Below are 26,258 nucleotides of genomic sequence, written 5' to 3'. Positions count from 1 at the left end.
TTGGCACCCCTGCTGAAAAATCAGTGACCGTATGTGTATGTGTTTATTCGTGGACCCTCAGTTTTATTCTACTGGCCTAAGTGCCTAGCCTTGTGATGATACCACACAATCTTAATTACTGTAGCTTTGTAGTAGGTTTTGAAATTGGAAAGTGTGAGTCCTCTAACTTTGTTCTTTGTTCTCAAGTTTGCTCTGGTGTTGGAGTCCCTTGCAATTCTATATGAATTTGAGGATTACTTTTTCTGTTTCTACAAATAGGGCGTTGGGATTATGATGGGGATCACACTGAAACTGTAGATAAATTTGGAGAGTGTTGCCATCTTAACAACATTACCTCTTCCAATCCATGAACGCAAGGTGTCTTTACATTTATTTAGGTCTTCTTTAACTTCTTTCAACAATGTTTCATAGCTTTCCGCGTGCAGGCTAAATTTATTCCTAAGTATCTTTAAAAAAATTTTTTTAGTTTATTTATTATTATTACGTTCAGTTAGCCAACATATAGTACATCATTAGCTTTTGATGTAGTGTTCAATGATTCATTAGTCACATATGACACCCAGGTCTTTATTCTTTTTGGTGCTACGGTAAATGGAATTATTTTCTTGGTTTTCTTTCTCCTTCCTTCCTTCCTTCCTTCCTCCCTTCCTTCCTTCCTTCCTTCTTTTCTTTCTTTCCTTCCTTTCTTTCTTTTTTAAGTAGGCTCCACGCCCAATGTGGGGCTTGAACTCAGAACCCTGAGATCAAGAGTCAGATGCTTTACCGACTGAGCCACCCGGGCACACTTCTTAGTTTCCTTTTCAGAATGTTCGCTGCCAACATATGGGTACATAACTGGATATTGTGTGCTGATTTTTTATTCTGCAACTTTGCAGAATTCATTTATTAGCTCTAATCGCTTTTGTAATGCATTTCTTAGGATATTTTTAATATGTAAGATTCTGTCACCTGCAAATAGTTTTACTTCTTCTTTTCCACATTTGATGCCTTTTATTTCTTTTCCTTGACCAGTTGCTCTGCCTAGAATGTTCAGTACAATGTTGAATAGAAATGGCAGGAGTGAACATTTTGACTTGTTTGTGGTTTTAGGGGGATGCATTCATTCAAATTTTTTTTTAACCTCTGCTTTTTTTTTTTCATTATATTCAGTTAGCCAAAATACAGTATATCGTAAGTTTTTATTGTATTGTTCAACGATTCATTAGTTGCATATAACACCCGGTGTTCATCCCAACACGTGCTCTCCTTAATACCCGTCATGGAGTATGATATTAGCTGTGTGTTCTTCATAAATGCCCATCTCTAAGTTGAGGACGTTCCCTTCTAATCCTAGTTTTCTGAATGCTTTCTATCATGAAAGAGTATTGGATTTTGTCACATGCATTTTCTGCATGATTTTGGGGTAATCATGTGGTTTGTTCCCCTCATTTTGTTAATGTGGTGTGCTATTTCAACGTATTTTCATATGTTGAACCACCTTTACATTCCTGTGATAAATCCCACTTTGTCATGATGTGTAATCCTTTTAATTAAAATTCTTTTAATCAAGGAAACTTGATTAAAAGAATTTTAACAGATGGACTGTTTGGTGTGCCAGCATCGCTTTTAGCTTTTGCATTTGTATTCGTAAGGAGTATTGGTCTGCACTTTTCTTGTGCTGTCTTAGTCTCACTTTGCTATCACGGTAAGGTTGGCCGCATAGAATGAGATAAGAAGTTTCCCCCTCTTCCATTTTTTGGGAAGAGTTTGAAAAGGATTTATGATTCTTCTTTAAGCACTTGGTAGAATTCACCAGTGAAGCCACCAAGTCCTGAGCTTTCCTTTGTTCTGAGGTTCTTGATAATAGAGTCAATCTCTTTTTAAATTTTTTATAGGTGTATTGAGAATTTCTATTTCCTCATGAGTGAATTTTGTTTGTTTGTTTCCAGGAAATGGTCCTTTTCGTCTAACTTTTCTGAATTTTGGTGTGCAATTGTTCATAGCATTCACTTGCCATCTTTTTTTTTTTTTAATCTCTGTAAGGCCAATAGTAATGTAGCCCACTTTCATTTCTGATTTTAATAATTGACTCTTCTTTCTTAGTATAGAATCAGTACTGCTTTAATTTCTTATATTGTAAGGAGATAGCGGCTTCATAGGCTTCCACGTGTGCCTTTCCAAATAATGGGACTTGTGCTAATACGAAGATTCTGCCACCTACCAAGTATATTATTACCAACTATATACTGAGACCCTGGAGGAAACAAAACAAAACCCTGGGTGATCCACAGAACCAATAGATTTCCCGTCAGATTAAAATGAAGCATAACTCCGTTATTATCTAGACTTCAGGAGCCCCTTTATAAGCATCTCTGCTCATATTCAATATATATATATATATATTTTTCAAATGCAGGTATCCTTACCACAGTGCACATTTACCTTGGTAAACAGACACGGGTTTTTGGGAAAGGTTTGGCTGGGCTTTTCTGACCTCCACCTTAATCAAAGGGCTCTGGGCCCGTGGGCTGACTTAGACCTGGACACTTGGTGGGGGACTACAATTTTCCACTGCAGCTGAGGTTGCTAGCATCAGTTTTCTGCTTGCCAGCTCTTGTTTTTTTTTTTTTTTCCTTATGAAAATCAAGTAATACCCCAGCCAGCTGTCCATACATCCAGACCCTAGAACATTACTACCTACTATCTATACTATCTGTATGTCCACAGGTTCTGGCCTTGCTGTCCAGTATGGAAGTGATGCCCTCCTTGCCCCAGTAGTTCTGTGCCACCATTGGGACCCTGCCTTTTCAGAATCCCGTCATCTCCATTGATTGCCAGTTCCACGCCAGCATCGCATGCTTCCAACCATGGTTTGCAGAGGAGAGTCAGCACTGAGCTCTTCAAAGATGTCAGGGCCGCTTCACCAACACCTTCCTTATTTGAGGAGTGATTTCCCCACCCTCCAAGGAAACGGCGGCTGGAGGGAGGATGTCTGATCTCACATTACGAATCCTGTCTAAAAACCTACTCCCCTGGACCTTCTCACCAATTCCTCAATTTTCTCTGCCTAGGAAGTTCCAGCACTTCCATGTCATTTACTATAGACTGTTGTTGCCCACGCTTGTACAATATGCACGTCAGGCTGCTGGGTTGGCCCCTTTAAGGACATCAACCCCCCCCCCCCGCCCGCCAAGTCACAGCTCTGTGCTCCCACATTAGTAAGTTCTCCTGATACTGACTTATATTCTGTTCCCTGTCTTGCGGGTCCAACATTCTCAAAATCCATTGGCACATGTATTCTCTCACTTCCTGCAACTACTCATGGGCCAGGTCCTACAGTTCCTTCTGAATGCAAGGCATTTCCCATCCGAACAAAACTGCCTTTTTTCTCTTGTGCTGTGTTCTTACCTAGTCTTACCTTCCCTTGTTAGTAGCCCGACAGTAATGGAAGTTAGCAGAGATTAATGTTGAATAAGAGAAGCAACATCTGTTTAGGTGGCTGCCCTAAATGAGGTCTTTGCAGGGTCTCCAGGAACAAGGAAGCTTCTCTAGTAGCAAGAGTTAGGGGCTGCTAATGCCCAGATGAGGTTTCAGGGGATTCTGGGTATTCAGTGTTCTCATGCTTGTCACCTTAGTGTGTCTCGGGGTTCCACTTTTTCTTTGTCAGATCCATACGTAAGTATGGAGACCTGTAAATCCTGTGCATGCCATCTCCATGCGGCTCTGCCAGCCAACAATTAGGGTCAGGGCCGGATCTTCCACCATCTGCCTTATGACTGGAGGAGTGGAGGTCTCCTTAATCCAGTAGGTTAGGGTGGGTGACAGGTTGGGCTAGCCCATCAGACACACACACACACACACACACACACACACACACACACACGATAGAGAACCAGTTTAGGGCCATCTTAGAGCCACCTTAACCACTGCTCAGGCTGGAAGGTATCTCAGCATCTACACAACCAACCCCCCAAATCCAGCTGCATACCCCAAATGTGATGCTGGTTCAAGTGGAGGAGAAGAGATGCATGTCCTAGGCATGTCTGCCCTCTTCAGTGAATGCGTCAGGCATAAGTGACACCCCAGGAGGGACCATCTGCTCTCCCTTCACCCCAAACAGACACCCGCAATCTCACAAGTATGGGAAAATCAGGAGTTCTGGTTTCACATATAGGCCATCAATCCATTATGTCGATAAATATTTCTCATTAAGAACATGAGGCAGAGCATCACAAATCATCTTGGAAATTAGATTGCCACCTGGGTCCCAAGATTGCCATCTTTCTATGGCACCTGAAATTCATCCTCAGATCAGAGCCTTAAACCACATCTTACTTGCTCTACTGACTCACAGTGCTATGGAGGGATGGATGGGTGGGTGGATGGATGAGGTAGTGAAGGAAATATTAGAATGTAGAGCCAGATATGGCTATATGAGAAGGCTGAAGTTGAGTGATATATTTGATTCAGAGAGACACGGTGTTTATAGGAGAAATAAAGTGTGTTGTTCCAGTGTACGAGGTCCACGTACAGCATGGAGATGATGAGTTCCAAGTACTTTCAGGACCATGAGGATGTCATGTGGATTAGCCCAGGCAGAATGCCTCAGGAGTCGTTGGTGTCTCTCAGGCAGAGTCCAAGGAAGGTTCTGATGGGCCTGAAGCTTACACAGTTTGGTAGGCCCTCTTCTAAAATTACAAAAACAAGCATGAAAGTGGGTATTTACTGAGAATGAGAAGAAATTTCATTACGGACTTTAAAATATGAGGACTAAATCACTGAGATTCCAAAATCGTGCGTGCGCGATGTACATGTGTATGTACATACATTACATAATATATAATATATTATGTACATACATTACGGATATATATTTAGAGGTACCAACTATGTAGTTGTACAATCTAAAGTACAATGGAGCGGAAGATCAAGGTAAAAGATACAATGGTTTTATTGTGAATCAAAACAGTGAACTCTTGCAAATTTCACACACACACACACAAATCACGTGGCCATGTGAATACATAACATGGGCCTGCGAGGGACAGTTGATTCCCTCTAAGAATAAAAATGCACTCAGGTTCGTGTTAAACCTTCAGTGTTTTCTTTCACACCAAGTTTTTAAAGTAAACTAGCTTTTGTGACATTTTCTCCCCCCTCAAAAAATGTTGTTTCAAGTTAGGATAACAATTCATGGACTTCAGAATTCATCTTGTAGAGATGTTTCGTTGTATTCTGACAATAGCCATGTTTAGCCCCATGGAGGATTTCCTGTTGCCCGTTTCGGAGTTCCCAGAACCTTGTCCATCTATATTGCTCAAGCAGCCTAGTGGGACTTTACCAGGCTGCCTTTATGACCGCTGGAACCTGTGAGGGCTCATCAGCGAATAAGTCAGAAGAGAAAGCTTGCTTGGTTTGAGACAATGACTGTGTTTTAGGGGACACAGGTCCAGAGCAAAGCGCATGCTTCCCTACAATGTGTGCCACTTAGATGGGCTCCTAGCAGTGAGCCTGGACTACCTAGGCTTCAAACAGCTAAGCTTTGTGTATGATTACTCTCGTTGTCTTCCACATGGGGATAAACCACCATGTGTAAAGCATCCGGTCAGTTAGGAAGACAGCCAGGAGCCTGTTTTAGGAAACCCTTTAGCCATCAAACAAGAGCTACTTCCCTAAGTGGAATCTGAGGGAAGCGTCGAGTCAGCAATCTTGCACAGGCTGACAAAAACTTTCCTGCACGTTGAGATTTCGTTCATCCACACGTGGACTGCGGGCAGATGACCCATGAACTTTGGATTCCAGACTGCTTTTCCAAGAACCATTTGAAGGTAGTGGCAATATATAGAAAACAAAACAGCTCTGCTGTTGGCTTCGCCCCTCAGGGCTATTTTTCCAAACAGATGAGCATGGCAGATCAAATTTAGGAATTACCTTGAGAAGGCGATCAGATCATTTATACTGAGGCCTTGCAGAAAGAATGAGAAATCCATGTGATGTTTCTGTAAACACCTATCTGAGATTTTAAAAACGATCGTGGCTCGATGTCTGACACAAGGGGTCTTTCACGTAGTAAAAGAATGTGCCTCCTATATTAAAATATGAAGTACTGTCAAAAGCAACGTTACGAAAACATCTGGATAATTACACGTCCAAGCAAGTAGCGGGAAGTACAACTGTTTGCAGCACTTAACATATTAGTTAAGCTTACAAACTAACAAACAAATTAACAGGTTAACAAACTAATTAACAAATTAGTTTGTGAAGCATTTGGGAACCAGACATGATGACGGCCGTGCTACCCACAGGTGCTAGAGATGGATCCAAAAGGAGTGCAGCATGTTCCCAGGGCCGCAATTTACAGAATGTAATTTACATGCCGTACAGAATGGAAGGATCACACATTTCATACAGACAGGGCAGTGAGAGGTCTCCCTGCTAAAGTGTGAGCACAAGAAGAGTTATTTAGCTTTGCCCCTTGTTGCTGCTGTCTTTCTCATTCCCTTTAGAATATTTTTATCAAATAGCTCTTTTTCCCGGTAATGCACCGGTGGCCCCTTTAGGTACTTTTGTTCTGCCTCCTCGTAACCTAATCCATCAAGTGCAGCAATTGAACAAATGATTGCTTCTGGCAGAAGAACTTCCAGAACAAAACTCACCTTGTCATCTCTTGCCAGAGTCAGCATTTTCTTGTCTATCTGTTTGTAGATTTCTTGTAAATGTCTTACCACGACATCCAACTGGTCTTCATCCTCCAGGTATGTTTCAATGCAGATCACGTACCTGCTTGAATTCAGAAATGATGCCAGCCACCTGGACTGTTTCCTGCCTTTGACGATGTCCAGGAGGTGGTGATCGGCTCCCTTTCTTTTCACAATGAAGTCCACGAGCTTCTGGTTGGCTCGGTCCCGAGCAGCCCTCATCCGGTCCGGGAGAATTTTCTTGTGGGGCCTCCTCCCACCCAGGGAGGCCTCCTCCTCAGAATCTTCCAGGTCGGCATAATTAACCTTTGGGAAGTCGATCTCCACGTCCCCGTCCTTGATGGCTTTCCTAATTGGGTAACTGATATCAGCAGCATAATAGTCCAGGAAAGAGCCTGCAAAAGACCCACGACCGAGCCCTTCTCTGTAGTGGGAAATCAGGGAGAAACACCAGTTCACACTTTGCTCGTACACTTTCCCGGCTCTCTTCATTAGTTTTTCCTTCTCCTTACAGTCCAGATGTTTTAATCTTCGAAGAGGTACTTGAATGCCACTCATGTCACAGGGCATGTTTGCCTCAATCAAAAGCACCCTTGCAGTCTGCTCTGTTTGGCTGACACTCTTTACCACTGCTGGCCAAAATGGGTGATTCTGAAATTTAAACCAGACCATCATTCCTCCTTCAATGGGACAAGGCTCTTGTGGAAAAGCCATGCTTATCGGTTGCCCCATTTCCTTGCCGACATCCTTTCTAATAGCAGTGGTGGAGTTAACGGCCTTCGAGCGGACTGAAGGCTGAAGTTCTTGCGGCCCTTTCTCAAACTCTAGTACCTGCAGCTTCCTTTTTTTATTTGCGAGACGGAGTGAATAACGCAGCCTCGGGGGAGGGGCACTGGAGGATGCCGCCGCACCTTCCAAGCCTGGCTTCCGGGGACCCTCTCCGTGGTCCTCAACATTCCCGGAGAGGGCAGAGCATTCGGAGGAGACGGCCAGGGTCTTTGGGTAGGTGTCATGGGCCTCTTCTTTCAGAGCCTTGGGTACAGCGAGGTTGAAACCTGGTGGCGGAGATGGAAGGGTGCCTCCATCTTTAGCACCTGTACCCTCCTCCTTGACGGGGCGATGCAAGGCCCTGACTCTCAAGGTGTGCCTCTTTTCCTTGCCCTCTTTCTCATAATCATCTTCTGCACGTGATGGGAAGTTTGGGTACGCGCTGGAGCTTTGTGAGGGCTCCGCTCGTGTTTTCCTGGGAATAGGCGTGACGGTTCTGTGTGCCTGTGGTTGGCCACCGCCTGGGGCGTCCTCAGTCTGTGAGCATACCAGCAGCGATTTGAGTTTTTTGCTTCTCCTAAGACGCCTCAGTAAGCTCCCTTTGGGCTTCCGGAACTTTATACGAGATCGCTTTTGTGGTCCCCTTTGGGACGCTTTTGTGGTCCCCTTTGTGGTCTCTGGATCATCTGATGCTCTTGCTGGACCCAAATTCGCTCGCTCATTCAGAATCTCTAGGGCCACTGCAAGAGCGTTTCTGTAGGGCACTTCCTGTCCTGGTGGGACACTGGCCTTCGACTCAGCTATCAGCAAGGAGGCAACGTATTCAATTTGAGACTCATTTAGGATCTTTGTGTCTGTGGCTTTCACTTTAATTTTTTCGTCTACTGAGAGTATTTCAACTTCGAGAAGAAGTGCCCCTTTCCTCTTATGTCTTGGTGAGGTCCTAGCTCTGGACAAAACCTTTGCTGGCCAAACGTGGCCTTTCCAATTGCATAGGACATACTCAGCATCCATTATGATTTGAGATTCCTCTCAAGAGGTAATTAATAGAGGTCGAGATGTCTGGCCATCACACCCACAGGCACGGCAGGTCTTCCCTAAAACAATGCTCTTCACCACACCCTTTCGGCCTTAGGACCGCAAAGGGTTCCTAGCTTGTGTGGCCCGTGCTTCTTCACCTGAACCTCCCAGGTCGCGGGAACTTGTGTTTTGAAGGGACTATGCTGGAGAATACTGGAATGTGGGAAAGGAAAAGAAGAAAAGTATTAGGAAACAAATTCCTTCTGTGAAAGTAGAAGACCAATGGTCAATGAGAATTGATAAGAGCGCAAACAAAGAAATAGAAAGAGTGTGTCTCCGACAGGGGGTAAACCCATGGCAGCTATCGGGCGGAAAAATACAGAAGATACCAGAGGCGTCTTATAACCGTCCAAACCCAACTTCTTGCCCTGCTTGTTACTACTGCGTATTAAAGAGCGTCTGTATGGGGAGGTGGGTGTCACTTTCCAGATCTCATCTGTGTTACTGGACATCCTGCACCTTTTGTGCTCCCTGGGGCTCATCCTGGGGGAATGCTTTGGTTTTCCTTTCCTGGTGGGTGCTAATGCTGCCCGGTGCACCCAAGGAAGCCGGAGGTGATCTCCAGCCTACAGACACTGAATGTCAGCACAACATCGTGTTCAGGAGCCTGAGCTTAGAATCCAGAGGCTCACAAAGGTCATCCTGGGGGTTACTGGTACCGTCCTTCGTCAGGATTGCTGCAGGCATGGGCCATTGGCTGCACCATGTACATTTTCATTTCTCTGTGGTGGTTGAAAAGGCTGTTCCCCCTGCCTCCGGCACAATTTTGGGTAAGAAAGTGACTGTAGGGCGAGGAGCCAAATAAACCACACTCCCAATGTCAACATGAAATGATTGCAAATGAAGTGTTTAGTAAAAGAAGAACGTCTTACAGAACACCACGTGGATCGGGGGAGGTGAGGTTCTGTGAGCTGCATCTGTTGATTCACACACTCCAACTGCTTGTCCGGCAGACCCTTGACTCTGTTCTGTGCTTCTGAAGTGCACTGTCCTTCCAGAGATCGAATGACATCAACTGTAGATGCCCAGGACCTACCATGTACCTCTAATGTTAATCTAGAAAATCAGAAAAGCAGATGGGAAATTAAGCCAACAAAATGGGGATGGGTTCATCACTTTCCCTTCCCCAACTCTGGAATGCAGGCCATTCTGAAACAGAAAAAGAAAAATCAGTTAAATCTCATTTATAATGTGGACACGTCTATTTGCTTCCTTCTTTTGCGTTTCCAAGATATTTCGACGTTAAGCTACTTAGTTTAGGCCAGTCCTCCTATTTCAGAACTGTGGGAACTACTGCTTTCATGATAGTCTTTTTGTCTGCCTTGGAAGCACTGATTTAATAGGAGCAGCCAGTGTGTGTGTATGTGTGTGTGTGTGTGTGTGTGTGTGTGTGGTGTGTGTGTAACAAAAATGGGGTCTATAATGTAAGCGTGTCTTGGTGTTTCGCAAGTAACATTAAATGGGTTTGTAGAGAACACAAAATGGGTGGAGAGATATATACGGGAGGCCATACATTATAGATGCTTACTGTCAGTATGATGGCATATGGGCCTGTCACACGTTTCCTATGCGTCCATATACACATGCCTGCACATATTGCCTAGGACTACCTTTCTTCCCTCAAGCGCACATTTGATCACTGTTTCATGTGAATGCTGATTTTTTGCATGGTTTTTGTGACTCTCTTTACAATGTGGTTTCTCTGACATTTTAAAAACTTTATTTAAACACATTTCAAACATTTAGATGTGTGTAAGGCCGAAGATGCAGTTGTTCTCTCAATCCCTCTCCCCGCCCCCCAAGAAATACCCTGTTAATGGGTTCTACTTCTCTGTATATACACTGTTCAAATGGGTATTATAACTCACAGATTTGAGCTCATCCATTATCAGTTTCAAATGATATGTTTCATAGTACAAAATATTATTTCCCTAATAAATGCATGAATGCACAACTTTGTTCACACATACTCATAGGTATAACAAGAAATGTATGGCGACTGACTATACCTACTTTGGGGATAGCCCGCACAAACCTTTTCTTGCCAGAGTGTATGATCACGCGGGTATTGTGTCCTCTGCTTTAGAGAACTCAGTGTGCCGGCTCTCAGAACACAGGTGTCATGTGAGGACACAGAACAAAAGGGAGAAGGAAAAACGGGTGACTCAGCCAACTGCAGTCTCCCTGCAGCAGGACCCGCCAGCCCCTCATACAGGAGTGCCTGAGTCACCTCATCTCCAACCAGATAGCTACCCGTCCCCAAGACACACGCACACAACACACACACACACACACACACACACACACACACACACACTCAGAGTAATGACGTTAGAGGCCCAAGATGCCTGATGTTGATGCATATAATCCATGCTTTCTGCTCTACACACGCATGCAAATGTTTCTGCTTCTGGGGCAGATGTTATTTTTAGCTCCTTTCGGTTCCTTATTTTGAAAATACACATGGAATTATCTAAACTGTTGTTTAAAATTATAAAGTGGGGAAAATGTTAAGCATCAGTAATCTGATCACCTAGGAGGAATGCTAACTGCAACTATATGGGTCCAGAGACTCCCGTCATTTTTTATTCTGTTTATACATATTTTCTGTAAGATATTAAAAAGGGCTTTAAAAACCATACCACCTATTTGAATATCCTCTCCTATTCTCATTTGTGTACATCTATCTGTTCAACTAGGAAACACTTTAATGGAGTAACTTTCAGCGGACAACCAAAATGTCAACGGCAGTTAATTCTCCGATGACCAAAGCAATGCACCCTTCAGAGAGGCAATCGGAAGGGAAGGGTGTTAAAGGAAAATATTAAATCCTACATGGCCTTCTCACCATATGCTTTGGCCCATTGCCCAAATAACTTCCATTAAGGGTTGGTACACGATGTTGCAAATGATTTCCCTTTTATCTTTCGTACTAACAGGAGCGCAGCTCTCTTCTTTCCCCCCAAAGATGTATACAGGTGGGTGTATAGACAGAGAGATGACAGACAGATAGAGACAATGATATGTAAATCTTGATCCTCTTTCACACACCAGGAACAATGTATTAAAAACAGAACCTTTGCAGAGAGAGTCAATTATCATATGGTTTCACTTATTTGTGGAGCATAACAAATAGCATGGAGGACAAGAGGAGATGGAGAGGAGAAGGGAGTTGAGGGAAATTGGAAGGGGAGGTGAACCATGAGAGACCATGGACTCTGAAAAACAATCTGAGGGGTTTGAAGGGGTGGGGGGTGGAGGTTGGGGGAACCAGGTGGTGGGTATTGGAGAGGGCACGGATCACATGGAGCACTGGGTGTGGTGCAAAAACAAGGAATACTGTCACGCTGAAAATAAATTAAAAAAAAAAAAATCTCTGCACAGCAAAGGAAACAGTCAACAAAACAAAGAGGCAACCCATGGAATGGGAGAAGATATTTGCAAATGACAGTACAGGCAAAAGATTGATATCCAGGATCTATAAAGAACTCCTCAAACTCAACACACACAAAACAGATAATCATATCAAAAAAATGGGCAGAAGATATGAACAGACACTTCTCCAGTGAAGACATACAAGTGGCTATCAGACACATGAAAAAATGTTCATCATCACTAGCCATCACGGAGATTCAAATTAAAACCACATTGAGATATCACCTTACCCCAGTTAGAATGGCCAAAATTAGCAAGACAGGAAACAACATGTGTTGGAGGGGATGTGGAGAAAGGGGAACCCTCTTACACTGTTGGTGGGAATGCAAGTTGGTGCAGCCACTTTGGAGAACAGTGTGGAGATTCCTCAAGAAATTAAAAACAGAGCTTCCCTACGACCCTGCCATCGCACTACTGGGTATTTACCCCAAAGAGACAGATGTAGTGAAAAGAAGGGCCATCTGTACCCCAATGTTCATAGCAGCAATGGCCACGGTTGCCAAACTGTGGAAAGAACCAAGATGCCCTTCAACGGACGAATGGATAAGGAAGATGTGGTCCATATACACTATGGCATATGATGCCTCCATCAGAAAGGATGAATACCCAACTTTTGTAGCAACATGGACAGGACTGGAAGAGATGATGCTGAGGGAAATAAGTCAAGCAGAGAGAGTCAATTATCATATGGTTTCACTTATTTGTGGAGCATAACAAATAGCATGGAGGACATGGGAAGTTAGGAGAAGGGAGTTGGGGGAAATTGGAAGGGGAGGTGAACCATGAGAGACTATGGACTCTGAAAAACAATCTGAGGGGTTTGAAGGGGCAGGAGGTGGGAGGTTGGGGAAACCAGGTGGTGGGTATTAGAGAGGGCACGGATTGCATGGAGCACTGGGTGTGGTACAAAAACAATGAATACTGTTATGCTGAAAATAAATTTTAAAAAATGATTTAAAAAAATCTCTGGAAAGCTGAAAAGAAAAAAAGACACAGAACCTTTGAATGACACTAAAGTAACCTTTAAAGTAACCCCCCAATCCTCAGAGGGCTTGGATATGAAAATGTGTCCAGAATTTTAGTTTACAACCATATCAAACATGCCTGCCCAGTAAAAATAAACAGAATAAAACAGAAGGGGAGGGACGCCTGGGTGGCTCAGTCAGTTAAGTCTCTGCCTTTGGCTTGGGTCATGATCTCAGGGTCCTGGGACTGAGTCCTGCATCTGGGCTCCCTGCTCAGCGGGGAGTCCGCTTTTCCCTCTCTCTCTGCCCCTTCCCCTCCCTCCCCACCCCCACTTGCCCACTCGCTCTTTCTCTCTCCTCTCTGTCTGTCTGTCTGTCTGGCTCTCTCTCTCTCTCTCTTTCTCAAATAAATAAATGAAATATTTAAAAAAGAACCTGGAAGGGAAATGGTACAAACAGCTCCTCCACAATCTATAACTTCACAGTCAATTCCAGACCATCAAGAAATAGAACCCTCAGATGGACCAGCTACGGCATTTAAGTCCTGGTAAACTTGTGTTCTATTCCATTTGCTCTTTGGTTAAGGAATGAAGAGAACTTGATGGCAATGGGTATTTATTTTTTCCAATCAACAGCCATGAGTTCTGGAAGAACTATTTTGGAAGCTTTATTCTTCAACTCCTTCCCCAGTAAGGGCTGTATAATCACTTCCAAAGAAAGAAGAAAACAATCCTCTGAAGGTCTTGTCTCAAAATAAGGGCACTTTCCTCGATATAATTCCCATACCACCCCACTCCCCAGAGGCAGGCCTTCTCTCACCTTTACCCCAACACCCACTCATTCCTTCCCTACAATGACTACTTATTTACCGGACTTTGGTGGTTGTTGTTGTTAGAGGGAGCGGGGGAGGGGCATCAGGAGAGGGAGAGAGAGAATCTCAAGGAGGCTCCATGCCTAGTGTGGAGCCCGACGCAGGGCTCAGTCTCACGACTCTGATATCACGACCTGAGCCAAAATGAAGAGTGGGATGCTCAGCCGGCTGAGCCACCCAGGCACCCCTTGGAGTTTCTTTCCTTTTTTAAAAAAAAAAAATATATATATATATTATTTATTTATTTATTTGAGAGAGAGAGAGAGAGAGAGCGTGTGCACGCACAAGTCGGGGCAGGGGAGGGGAAGAGACAGAGGGAGAAGCAGACTCCCCACTGAACAGGGAGCTAGGTTTTGTGATTTTAAACTGTCCCCCAAACATGTATATCCATAAAAAAAAAGCTGGCAGTTGCCCCTTTTTATTATAAAGGCACATCTTGTGTAATTTCAGTTATAAAAGAAAATACGTTCTTGCCTATTTTTGCACCTTTCCAGTGCCAGATGAATTCAGCATGAACTTTCACATGTGAAAGTTGTTTTGTTTTTGTTTTTTTTTTTAATTTCTTTTCAGTGTAACAGAATTCATTGTTTATGCACCACACCCAGTGCTCCATGCAATACGTGCCCTCCGTAGTACCCACCACCTGGCTCCCCCAACCTCCGGCACCCCCCCCCCGCCCTTTCAAAACCCTCAGATTTTTTTTTTTAAAGATTTTTATTTACTTATTTGACAGAGATCACAAGTAGGCAGAGAGGCAGAAGGGGGGTGGGTGGTGGGAAGCATGCTCCCTGCCGAGCAGAGAGCCTGATGTGGGGCTTGATCCCAGGACCCTGAGATCATGAGCTGGGCCGAAGGCAGAGGCTTAACCCACTGTGCCACCCAGGCGCCCCACATGTGAAAGTTTTTAAGCATTCATCGGGTTTGAGTTCCATTTGTAGAATAACGGAATGGGATTTGATATCTTTAAACCTTTCCCTTATGTTGTTCACTAGTTTCATAAATTCATAGAGGTCATGCCTGCTTGGAAATCTGGGCTACTTTTGTACAAACACTTAAATGGCAAATATTACAGGCTGGAAAATCATGACCTGGCCTCAGTTTTCTCAAAGAAGTGAAACAGTTAGGCTTGCTTCTTACCTACAAATGATCAGTTACAACACTAAATACACATACACCTTCAAATTGCCAAGATCTGCCTCCCAATTTTTCCTTAAGGAAGGAGGAACCGCAGCAGCTACGCCTGCAGGCACACACCACCAAGAGCCATCTACTCAGAGAAGGAGAAGCAGGAGTGCTTGAGCAAAGAACTATACAAAAGTCAAGGTTTCCCCCAGGGCCTTGCTTTAAGACTAGAGTGGCTTCCCTCCCATGCCTTTCGCAGACTCAGGTGGTTTCTCCCATCAAGTAGGCCAACTTTCTTCCAAAGATGCTCTGTTACCCCTCCAGACCCTATTACCGGCCACAGGGAGACCTCCGCCACCATCCATAACACTAATGAAATCACGCGCGGCATTAGGGTTGGACAAAATCAAGGACAGCCTCCTCTTTCCTGCAGGTGAGACCTCCATAGCTACTAATATCCAGGTGAGTGGACAAGGTGCGTATTTCAGAACGTACCGATTTCCCTGTGTCGTGCGCAAGAAGAAAAAGGTGCCCTCGTTCACAAGAGAAGTCATTGCACTGTAGCTTGTCACGACAACATTGGATATGTGCCAGGTGCTTGCTACCCATGGGGAAAGACTAACAAACCTATAATCTAGGCCAACAAGGGTGTGTTATGTCTCCAACACAAAGACTGATGGATGCAGACCTTCACGTACTGACTCAGGAAAAAAAATTCAGACCAAAAACAAAACAAAACAAAACCCCACATACCAAAAACCAAAAACCAAAAAAAAGCAAACAAACGTCTAACTAGAGGCCAATTAAGTACCAATAATACCCTTTATGTAAAGCACACATTCACAGGAGAGCAACAATATATACTTCATCTTAGGATACAGAAGACATGTAAATGCAAGAGAAAAGTCTAGAATGGTAAACAGAAATGTCATGGCATTGTTTCACCGAAAAGAGAAGAAGAAAAAGGATGGGAGTGTGTGGTGAGTGAGGGTATATATCATCGTTTTTCAAATGTTTCAAGATATTACAGGGAGGACAAATTTATGTATACAAAGGCACCAAAACCTTACTTTACAAAGATTCTAAGGAGATCCAAAATGAAATACTGGATGTAAGTGAACAAAAAAGGAGGCAAGGAAAATGATACCATACCACTGCAGAGAAAACAGTGAGAATAGACTTGAAATGCCTTTGAGGTATATTTTATATTGATCAAAGGAAATATTCATTATTAAAATGTATATATATATAACCACATAAGAGATATTGTATTGCAGCCCAAGAAGAGAGAAGTGTTGCTGAATGTATGAAGGAACAATAGCCAACAGTGTTCCAAAACAAAGAAAAACTATCGGGTGGTATACTGATGTGCCAACCTGCGAACATAATACATTTTCTCCCTTCCCACTCCCCCCGTCACGTGTGCACGCGCGCACGCGCGCGCACACACACACACACGAAAAAAACACACACAAACAGGGCTAGGCTCATCATGGTAAAACTTCTAGAAACCAAAGGGAAAAGAACTGCCTTAAGAGCAAAGAGGGAAAAACAAACATGACTAATAGGCGATATTCTCTTATTATTTTTTTTTAAAGATTTTATTTATTTATTTGACAGACAGAGATCACAAGTAAGCAGAGAGGCAGGCAGAGAGAGAGGAGGAAGCAGGCTCCCTGCTGAGCAGAAAGCCCGATGTGGGGCTCGAACCCAGGACCTGGGATCATGACCTGAGCCAAAGGCAGCGGCCCAACCCACTGAGCCACCCAGGCGCCCCTTCTCTTATTATTTTAATTAGAGAGAGCTTGACAGAATTATTTGGAGACCAAAAAAGAAAAAAAAAAAAAGACAAAAAGGAACAGTGAGACAAGAGTGCCATGATAGGAAGTGTAGGCACTTGTAGTTCTGGAGAAACCAAGGGACGTTATGATGGTTCTGAGAAGCCATGACCTCTGAGGAGGAGACCTCAGAGCTTGGGCTCAGACTTTGTCTTTTAGGGATGTTTCTCAGTTTGTGTGTGTGTCAGCTACTCGGGGTGAGCACAGTATTATCCCCGAGGTTATGCAAAGTAACATTAGATTTTTCCAATCCTACCCATCTCCCTCGTTTGCTGACTCCTGATGTTCTCTCTCATATCGTACACATAGTAACTTTACTGTAAGTAGGTGTAAATGAGTAAACTTATGTCCTTAAAGGTTCATGGGACAATTGTTAAGCAGAGGTACACAATGAGAAATATTTGGGGATCTCTGTTTTCAAGAACTCAGGTAACAATGCCCTCGTGCAATGGTGTCACCTCAGGATAGCAAAATGGGACTGGGGTGTGACAGGTTATTCAATCACCTTAGCCCCCCCACAAGAGGAGCTGACATCCTCTCTCATAAAACAGGAGGGATTAGAGCTCTTAATGTCCAACTAAAGACCACACGCTGGCAACACATACAAACACACACACGCACACGCACGCACGCACACACACGACTCACATTGATAGCAGACACCGACTAGTCTTGATGTTTCTACAGTTACTCCATCTCTCCAGTCTGTAAATATCCTTGTTAAATGTTTCTGCCTCCAGGAAAGAATGGCCTACCCCAGTTGTCATGGAAACCAGAATGTCATCAAAACGTTCTCCCTGATGTTAGCTTTCTATGGAAACGAGGAAGTACTAACACATCCTCAGATGCAGAGCACTGATCTCACTCTCAGTCAGTTACACCCTGACCAACCCAATGAATGAATGAATGAGTGAGTGAGTGCATGAATGAATGAAATATTAGAGACAATACCCTATGTTCTCAGAAAAGGTATTGAGGGCAGGGGAGTTCTTGGAAAGTGGATTATGGAGGAAATAAAGTAGAAAGATAACAGCTTCGGTTTTCCCTTCACACACACACACACACGCACGCGCACACACACAGACACACACACACACACACACCCCACTTGGGATCCAGGCCCTGTTAAGGGCCTCCTTTCAACCTGCCAGGACACATGAGGCCAGGAGTGTTTGTGTAGGTGGGATCCAAGGACTCTCAGTCAATTTAAAATGACCCAAGAGGAGAAATCGTGTGAGGATGAAGGACCTGGATGTCTGTCAGTGGAAGGCAAACTAGAAACTCAGGACCAAATGACCCCGAGTCTACAGTTGGAAAAGTATATGTATTGACAGGGTTTTCAGGACACCAGTGATTCCTGAGAAGAGAGACAACTCCCCCAAATGTCCTTGATCTAGGACGATAGGGAGACAGAGATGAACCTCTCACATCTGGGATCTGTGCTCAGCCTGGACTGCTGCAACCATGCTGACAATGAATACTATGCTCAGAGACAGGGCTCCTATCATCAGGGCACACAGCACCCACTTCCTCTCCCATAGACATTTACATTAGGGGACAGAGCTGCCCTGTGATGCAGCTCTTCCTCCTGGTAATGAGCTCCAGGCAATTCTTCTGTGGCCAGTCCTGGGCAGTGATGTGCTGGAGACGGGCCCTTGGGAGGGGAGAGTGCAATTCCAGTTTCCAGGGTTTTCCCATTTCCGTGATGTAAATACTCCCATTATGGCCGACTTCAAGCCACTGACATGAGGTCACTGAATGCTGATTTGGCAAGTGATGCCCCACATCAGCCCCTCATGAGATGATGATTCCAGACAGACCCAGCACAGCCCTAGACCCCAGATTCTGGGGCCAGACAAAGCCCTCCCATTCTATATGCGATCCAAGAGAGACGTGCAAGCTGGACTTTTATTATTTTTTTTTATTTATTTTTTATTTTTATTTTTTTTAGGATTTTACCTATTTATTTGACAGACAGAGATCACAAGTAGGCAGAGAAGCAGGCAGAGAGAGAGGGGGAAGCAGGCTCCCCACCGAGCAGAGAGCCCGATGCGGGGCTTGATCCCAGGACCCTGGGATCATGACCCGAGCTGAAGACAGAGGCTTTAATCCACTGAGCCACCCAGGCGCCCCAAAGCTGGACTTTTACATAACTGTGTGCCAACTGAATGAAGGCTTTCCCCAGGTTCTTAGTGTAGAGGAGAGGGAGAGAGATACCGAGACCCCCCTCCCCCCACCCTCCATGTAGCCTGTGTAGGTTTTGGGGAGGGAAAATAGTTGGGTGCATCCATGGTCGATCTTTTCAAATCAGACATGCTTTCTGAAAGACCGATGCAGGTTTGAGTCTCAGGTCTGCGTCTCCTCGCCTGTGTGACCTTCACATTGCGCCCTAACGTCCCTGTTCCCTAGGCTCCATTTTTCTCAAATCAGCTAATAGTGTCTCTGCTCTCAAAGGGCTGATTAAACTTCATGAAGGAACGGCAGACTTCGGCAGTGCCCGGTGGTCATTCTGGGAGGCCTTGGGGGTGGTCCCTGAGAACCCTCTGGAGGACCAGGGAGGCCTTCTTCTCCCTACGCAGTATCAGTGACTCTGGACGGCTTGGTTGCCTTTCCATTGAAACAACAGATTGCAAGAGGTGAAGTGAAGAGGCAGGTAAGAAAATCCAGGTCCTTCCTATTCAGGGAGGTATTAAATAGATTTGCAAAGATGTAAAACGATGCCATACTTTTAATACTTCTGTTTGTTTTCAAAAATGTGATTTTCTTTCCTAAAGCATATTTACGTGTAAGCAATCATGGGCTTAGTATTATTTTTAAGTGAATACATTAAAATGGGACTGCTTAGGTTTTGTTTTGTCTTGTTTTTTTTTTTTTTTTTTTTTTTTCCCAAAACACTTCAACATTTTATTACAGTGGTCAAAGAAACACTATGTTTAATTAAAATATTTCTTTACTGCATTGAGATTCACATAACATTTTAAAGCATACCATTCAGTGGCATGAAGTAAATTTGCAGTGTTGTGAAACCGTCACCTCTTTCTTCTTAACAGAACATTTTCATAAGTTCTAAAGGAAATCTTACACCCATCTTATACCCAGTCACTCCTCACTCCACCGGCCCCCAACCCCTGGCAACCAGAAATCTACGTTCTGTCTTTATGGGCCGGCTTATTCTGAATATTTCATATCAATGGAATCACACAATATGTAACCTTTTGTGTGTAGCTTATTATACACAGAATAATCATTTTTAAAGTTCATCTACATTGCAACATTCCCTTTTGTGTCTGCATAACATTCTGTTGTATGGCTAGTCCACCTTATGTTTATCCGGTCACCTGTTGATAGAAAACTGGGTTGCTTCCACTTTGGGCTGTTTTGAATAGTGCTACTATGAACATACGTGTTCATGTCTTTTTTGAATGCCTGTTTTAAACTGGGGGGTGTGGGGATATCTCTGCTGCACCATATGCTAATCGTATGTTTAAGCTTTTGGGGAACCACCCAACTGTTTTTATTTCTTTTTATTTTGTTTTGAAGATTTTGAATCTTGGAACACTACATCAAAAACTAATGGTGCACTGTATGATGACTAACATAACATAATAAAAAGTAAGTAAATAAAAACTACAGCAAAAAATAAAAGTAAAAATAAAGATTTTGTTCATAGCAGCAATGTCCACAATAGCCAGACTGTGGAAGGAGCCAATTTGCCCTTCAACAGACGAATGGATAAAGAAGATGGGGGGGGGGGTCCACACACACAGTGGAATATTACGCAGCCATCAGAAAGGATGGATGCCCAACTTTTGCATCAGCATGGGTGGGACTGGAGGAGATTATGCTGCGTGAACTAAGTCAAGCAGGGAAAGTCAATTATCACATGGTTTCACTTACTTGTGGAGCATGAGGAATAGCATGGAGGACGTTAAGAGAAGGAAGGGGAAAATGTAGGGGGAGAAATCGGAGTGGGGGACGAAGCACGGGAGACTGTGGGCTCTGGGAAGCTGAGGGTTTTAGAGGGCAGGGGGGTTGGGGGATGGGTGAGCCTGGCGATGAGTATTAAGGTGGGCACGGATTGCATGGAGCACGGGGTGTTTTATGCAAACAGTGAATCATGGAACACTACATCGAAAACTAATGATGTACTTCAGGGTGATTAACATAATTTTTTAAAAAGTTTTCATTTATCTGACAGAAAGAGAGAGAGCACGAGCACAAGCAGGGGGAGATGCAGAGAGAGAGAGAGAGAGAGAGAATGAGAGAGTGAGAGAGGGAGAAGCAGGCTCCCCGCCGAGCAGGGAGCCCACCACGGGGCTCGATCCCAGGACCCCAAGATCAAGACCTGAGCCGAAGGCAGATGCTTAACCATCTGAGCCACCCAGGCGCCCCTCCCCAAACTGTTTCTAACGGTGGCTGTACCATTTTAAATTCCCACCAGCAGTGTATAAGTCTTCCAACTTCCCCACATTCTCAAGAGCAGTTTGTTATTTTCCCCCTAATGTTAGACATCCTAATGGGTGTTAATACCTATTGTTGGGTTTTGATTTGCAATTCCTAATGACTAATCATATTGAGCATACTATCATGGTAGCCATTTGTATATCTTTCTTGGAGAAATATGTTTTCAGATCCCTTTCCCATTTTTATCGTTTGCTTTGTCATTTGGTTGGAGTTGTAAGAGTTCTTTATATAATCTGGTTACTAGACTCTCCCTAGACCTATGATTTGCCAGTGTTTTCTCCCATCTTGTAGGATACCTTTTCTCTCTCTCTCTCTCTCAACATTGTCTTTAAAAAAAAAAAAGACTTCTGTTTTATTATTTATTTGACAGAGAGAGAGACAGCGAGAGAGGGAACAGAAGCAGGGGGAGTGGGAGAGGGAGATGCAGGCTCCCCGCTGAGCAGGGAGCCCGATGCGGGGCTCCATCCCAGGACCCCAGGATCAAGACCTGAGCCGAAGGCAGACGCCTAACTGACTGAGACACCCAGGTGCCCCTCAATAGTGTCTTCTAATGCAAAAATACTTTCATTTTGATGAAGGCCAACTTACCTATTTTTTTCTTTTGTTGCATTTGGTCTAGTATTTAAGAGATCCAAGGTCATGAAGGTTTACTATGACGTTTTATTCTGAGAGTTTTATAATTTTAGCTCTTATATTTAGGCGTTCTGTGTATGGTGTGACTATAGTGTCCAACTTCATTCATTTGTGTGTGGATATACCATTGTCCCAGAGGCACTTGTTGAAGAGACGATCCCTACCCCTCCCCTCCCCCGGCTGGAGGGTCATCATCAGTCACCTCTCACCCAACACATTGGTGAGCTTACAAGAGCCAGTGAAATGTTGAACAGCACAAGGAAGGGAATTAGAAACAAAACATATTTCACTGGCTAAGCATTAGCCCGCTAACTTGAAGTAGTCAGTATGAAAGTGGGATTGGACGGAATGAAATATTGAAGCTTTGCTTCTAAATCTTAGATGAAAGAAGTAAAACGAGTGACTAAAACCAGGAAGGAAAAAAACACACACACACAAAACCAAACAACCCAGGGCTAGTAGCAAATTAAGGCAGGAACAAAAAAGTGAAATGTTAAAGGAAAATAATATAGGGGGAAGAGTGGGAGAGAGAGGAAGGGAGAAGGAAAGAAGCAGAGAGTATCCCCCAATTTCAAACTGTATAGTATGTCTCAGTAGCAGAATGAAGTATGAATTCCATTTTCTCCGTAAGTTTTATATTTTGTGAAAATTATTCTACCATGAGTATTTATTGCTTTATTAGTTAGAAGAAAGACTTAACAGTAGAATTGTATTAAATTGTTTTTGGAAAGTGGAATGTTTTTTTGTTAGCTAACCTCTGGAGAGACACCTTGAAAATTCATGAAATCCTCCTGTAAGAAATCAAAACATGCATGGTGCAATGGTCTACAGATAGGAGTCATCCAATACCTGTGTTTTTGTGTAGTCGGATGACAACTGAGATGCATCCGTTTGAATTCCCCTTAAAAGTTTAGTACAGACAAGTTCAAGTTTGGTGTTGGAAAAAGTCAAAAGATGTTACAACTCAATCTTGGTTATTCATGGAGCAGATACTCCACTAATGTCCTCTGTTCCTATTTCTTTCCTGTTTTCAGGGTTTTTTTTTTTAAATTTTGATATACTATTTTTATTATATGTATGTATGTATGGGTTTTTCAGGTTTTTTAATAGTTTTCTAACATCCATGGACTACATTTGCAAAACAAAGACAGTGGTGTTAGGAAGCCACCAGATGGAGATGTTGAGCTGCCGTTGTTAATGACAGTCAGGTCCTCCTTGACAAATACAGTGGTTCCAAATTTAGTGGGGTTGAGAGCAACCTGGAGAATTTATTTAAAATGCAGATTCCCAGTGCCCGCTCACACAGTTGATTGGGCAGGCCTTGGACAGATCCAAGGAATCTGGACTTTAACCCTCTCTTTTCCGTGATTCTGATACAGGCGATCCCATGCACCACTCTTTGAGAAACTCGGACGTAAATGGCCATTGAAACCATGGACATACACGGAAGCATTTAGGGAAAGGGTATAAATTGAGAAAAGAACCATGTAAAACCAAGTCCTGAGGAACGCCATCACGTGAGGGCTCATTTGAAAAGAAGGAGCTAGAGGGATGCCTGGGTGGCTCGGTCGGTGAAGGGTCTGCCTTCGGCTCAGGTCATGATCTTGGGGTCCTGGGATGGAGTCCCCTGTCAGGCTCCTTGCTCAGCGGGGAGCCTGCTTCTCCCTCTCCCTCTGCCTGCCTCTCTGCCTGCTTGTGAACCTCTCTCTCTCTGACAAATAAATAAATAAACTAATCAATCAATCAAATAAAATACATAAAAATAAAACAACAAACAAACAAACAAATAAAATCTTCAAAAAAAAAGAAAAGAAAAGAAGGACCTAGCAATGGTAATAAGAAGTTGCCAGAATGAAAGGGGATAGCAGGAGAGTATGCAGTTATGGAGGCCAAAGGAGAACAGGGGGAGTGGAAGGAAAAAAAGAAGAGAGGGGTCAACCAGAACTGCACGCAGTTTTTTTGCTTTTATTCAAACATCTGTCGTCCTCTCTGACTTCTGTGGGAGAAATACTGCCTTAAAGGATAAGAATGCCCTGGAGACATTTGACATACCCTAAATAATTCGTATACTTGGACGGTACGTTTCCCGTCCCGAATCCACGTTTGTTAATGAAATGTTATATGTAATCCTGATGATGAAAATATTTGTTTTTTATGCTTTCAAATATATGGCAGGCACAAGTTTGCATTCAGTGTTTGATATTCAGGAAACTGTGTACCAGTGGCTAAAAGAAGTGGCCATTATAATGGCCACATAATAATTATTATAACATACTCGCAATTAAATAGAATTAATTATGAACATTAATGTCATTATACTGTTACTAATATTTGAGTGCTTGCCTTATATTATTGAGTGCCCATGAGTGTTTTTATGCATTACTTCCCTTAATTTCACCCAAAATATTATGAGACAAATACTATTGTTGTGCCTTTAGGATAGTAAGAAAGTCAGCGAGGCTTAGAGAAGTCAAGAGATTAGCTCACTGCCTCACAGTCCATAAAGTGGGATGGCCTTGTTTAATTTCATGCTGGACTTTCAGTTCAGGCTTTGAGCATTTTTGTGAGTTTTCCTTTAAGAAAACCCAATGTAGTCAAGTTTTAGATTAATTTTAGAAAGGCACAGGTTGCAGGGTCTTCCAGCTCACCACCTAAGTCCTTGCACTCCTCTCCACCTAAAATCCTTGCACTCCTGTAAAATCTTGCAGTCCTGGGCCCCCAATTAGACATCCTTTCCCAGCTTTCCTTGCTGCTAGATGTGACTGTGTGAATGAGAGCCAGGCAACGGGATGTCAGGGGAAATGATGTGTGCCACTGCCAGACCTAACTCGTAGAAACCTTGTACCTGGTGCACCTCTCTGCTCTTTTCCCCTTTGAGCAAACTGCAAAGCGGGCCACCTCCAGGGCAAACGTGGAAGCCACGTGTTGGACGTGGCAGACTTTCTGACAGCCCGGGTCCCTGTAGACGTGCACGGATAATGCCCACCAGGAGGACATACTCACTTTCCCAGAAATGTTACAGGAGAAATAAACGAAGTAGTTTTGAGTCATTAAACGTGTTTGGGCTTAACTGTTACAGTAACAGTCCACCACACCTGATACGAGTTGGGTAAAAATAAATTCCAGTTATGCACGGCTCTATCATTATGAATTGCATCTTACTGCATTTTGAATAGGGGCTCGGACAAATACCTTTATTCCTGGTGACACACAGTAGGAATACGTCATTCAGGGCTGGTACCACAGCTCACGGAGCCAGGATCTTTTTTTCCTTCTTGTCGCTCTATGCTTAGCTGTGGCTTTTGTCTCCAAAGACACAGACGTTGTATCCGTATTGCTGGCAAGAGAAAGGGGAAAGATCAAAGCGGGGAACCAGCTGCGTCTTTCCAGTTCAAGAAGCTTTCCGAGGAATGCCACTGGTGTCATCTGGGACAAGTATCATGGCCAGCCCAGGAGCTGGACTGGGCCATGTGCTCACCTCTCTATGCGATGGGGTCAAGGTTCTGTTAGCAAGGATGAAAGGGTGAAGGATGGAATGCTTAGGTAGGTACAGGACCCTCCACAGCACTTACCTTACATTATCTTTACTAATTACCCAAACCCCTTGTGGCAGCTTCCTACAAATTCAGATTCCCCTCCTCGTGGCAGCCATAAAGAGTCAGAATGTCCCTGAAAATTTGGAACCGGAAAATAGTTGTTGAACTACCGATCTTTGCCCTGCCGAGGATAGCCCCTTTTTGCTTGTCACCTGGTCTGGTCTGCACGAACTCTTCAGTGGGTTTGTCATTTCATAACGTTTAGGTGCCCTCCAAAATGTCAAAGATAGTACCTCCCCCGATTAACTTGTTTTGAAATTTACATCAAAAACAACAACTTTGTAAAGGACCTCCACATCTACAGTGACACTCTTCAAACCATTTTCTGTGTTACTGGAAGAGACAGCACTGCTGGAGATCATGATTTACAGCTGAAGATGTGGTTTATTCCCAGAGAGGCAAAGTGACACAAAACAGTGACGGGCGAGGGCCAGGGGAGAGCAACGGGTCAAAATACCAAAGGTCTGGCCCTAGCTCTACTGAGCAGCTCTGCAAACTTGGGTAAACATTTGTACTCTTTGATCCTCGTCCTCTTAAATTATAATCTGGCCTTACACTAATTCTTCTTCCAGAGGGTTATTGAGGTAATTAAATGAGTCATGGGTATGTATACTTTCAAAGGGCAGTAAAGCCCACAGAAGTGTTTTTTGCTTTTTGTTTTTTGTTTTTTAATTTATGGGCAGACAGTGGCCAATATGAATTTTAAGTTCCAAATCTGGTTGGTAGAGTTGTGCAGGTTTCCTGCATGGTCAAAGTGAGGCAAAATAGTACAGTCTCATTAGCACGCAGATGATTGGATGACAGTGCAG

At 43.7% G+C, this 26,258-nt stretch overlaps 1 protein-coding gene across 2 annotated transcripts; it reads right to left on the bottom strand.

Moving 5' to 3' along the window:
* Positions 1-6,370: 6,370 nt before the first annotated feature.
* On the bottom strand, positions 6,371-25,180 carry LOC125092390 (PWWP domain-containing DNA repair factor 3B-like). Of its 2 annotated transcripts, none has more exons than XM_047716833.1 (3): positions 25,046-25,180; positions 9,398-9,581; positions 6,371-8,678 (listed from the first exon to the last, which is right to left on the bottom strand). In XM_047716833.1, exon 3 carries the CDS (start codon positions 8,457-8,459, stop codon positions 6,438-6,440), a length of 2,022 nt encoding a protein of 673 aa, XP_047572789.1. In that variant the 5' UTR covers positions 8,460-8,678; positions 9,398-9,581; positions 25,046-25,180; the 3' UTR covers positions 6,371-6,437. The 2 variants fall into 2 exon arrangements, with proteins under 2 accessions (XP_047572789.1, XP_047572788.1); XM_047716832.1 differs by lacking the exon at positions 25,046-25,180 and adding an exon at positions 17,405-17,495.
* Between the last annotated feature and the right edge of the window lie 1,078 nt (positions 25,181-26,258).

This window comes from Lutra lutra, chromosome X, assembly GCF_902655055.1.
Source record: "Lutra lutra chromosome X, mLutLut1.2, whole genome shotgun sequence".
NCBI lineage: Eukaryota > Metazoa > Chordata > Mammalia > Carnivora > Mustelidae > Lutra > Lutra lutra.
The sequence above is the reverse complement of the archived record's forward strand: the minus strand, read 5'-3'. Positions and strand labels throughout refer to the sequence as shown.

Bases quoted from the DNA above. Each gene is read 5' to 3' on its own strand.
- LOC125092390 (XM_047716833.1), bottom strand. From the start codon at position 8,459: ATGGATGCTGAGTATGTCCTATGCAATTGGAAAGGCCACGTTTGGCCA.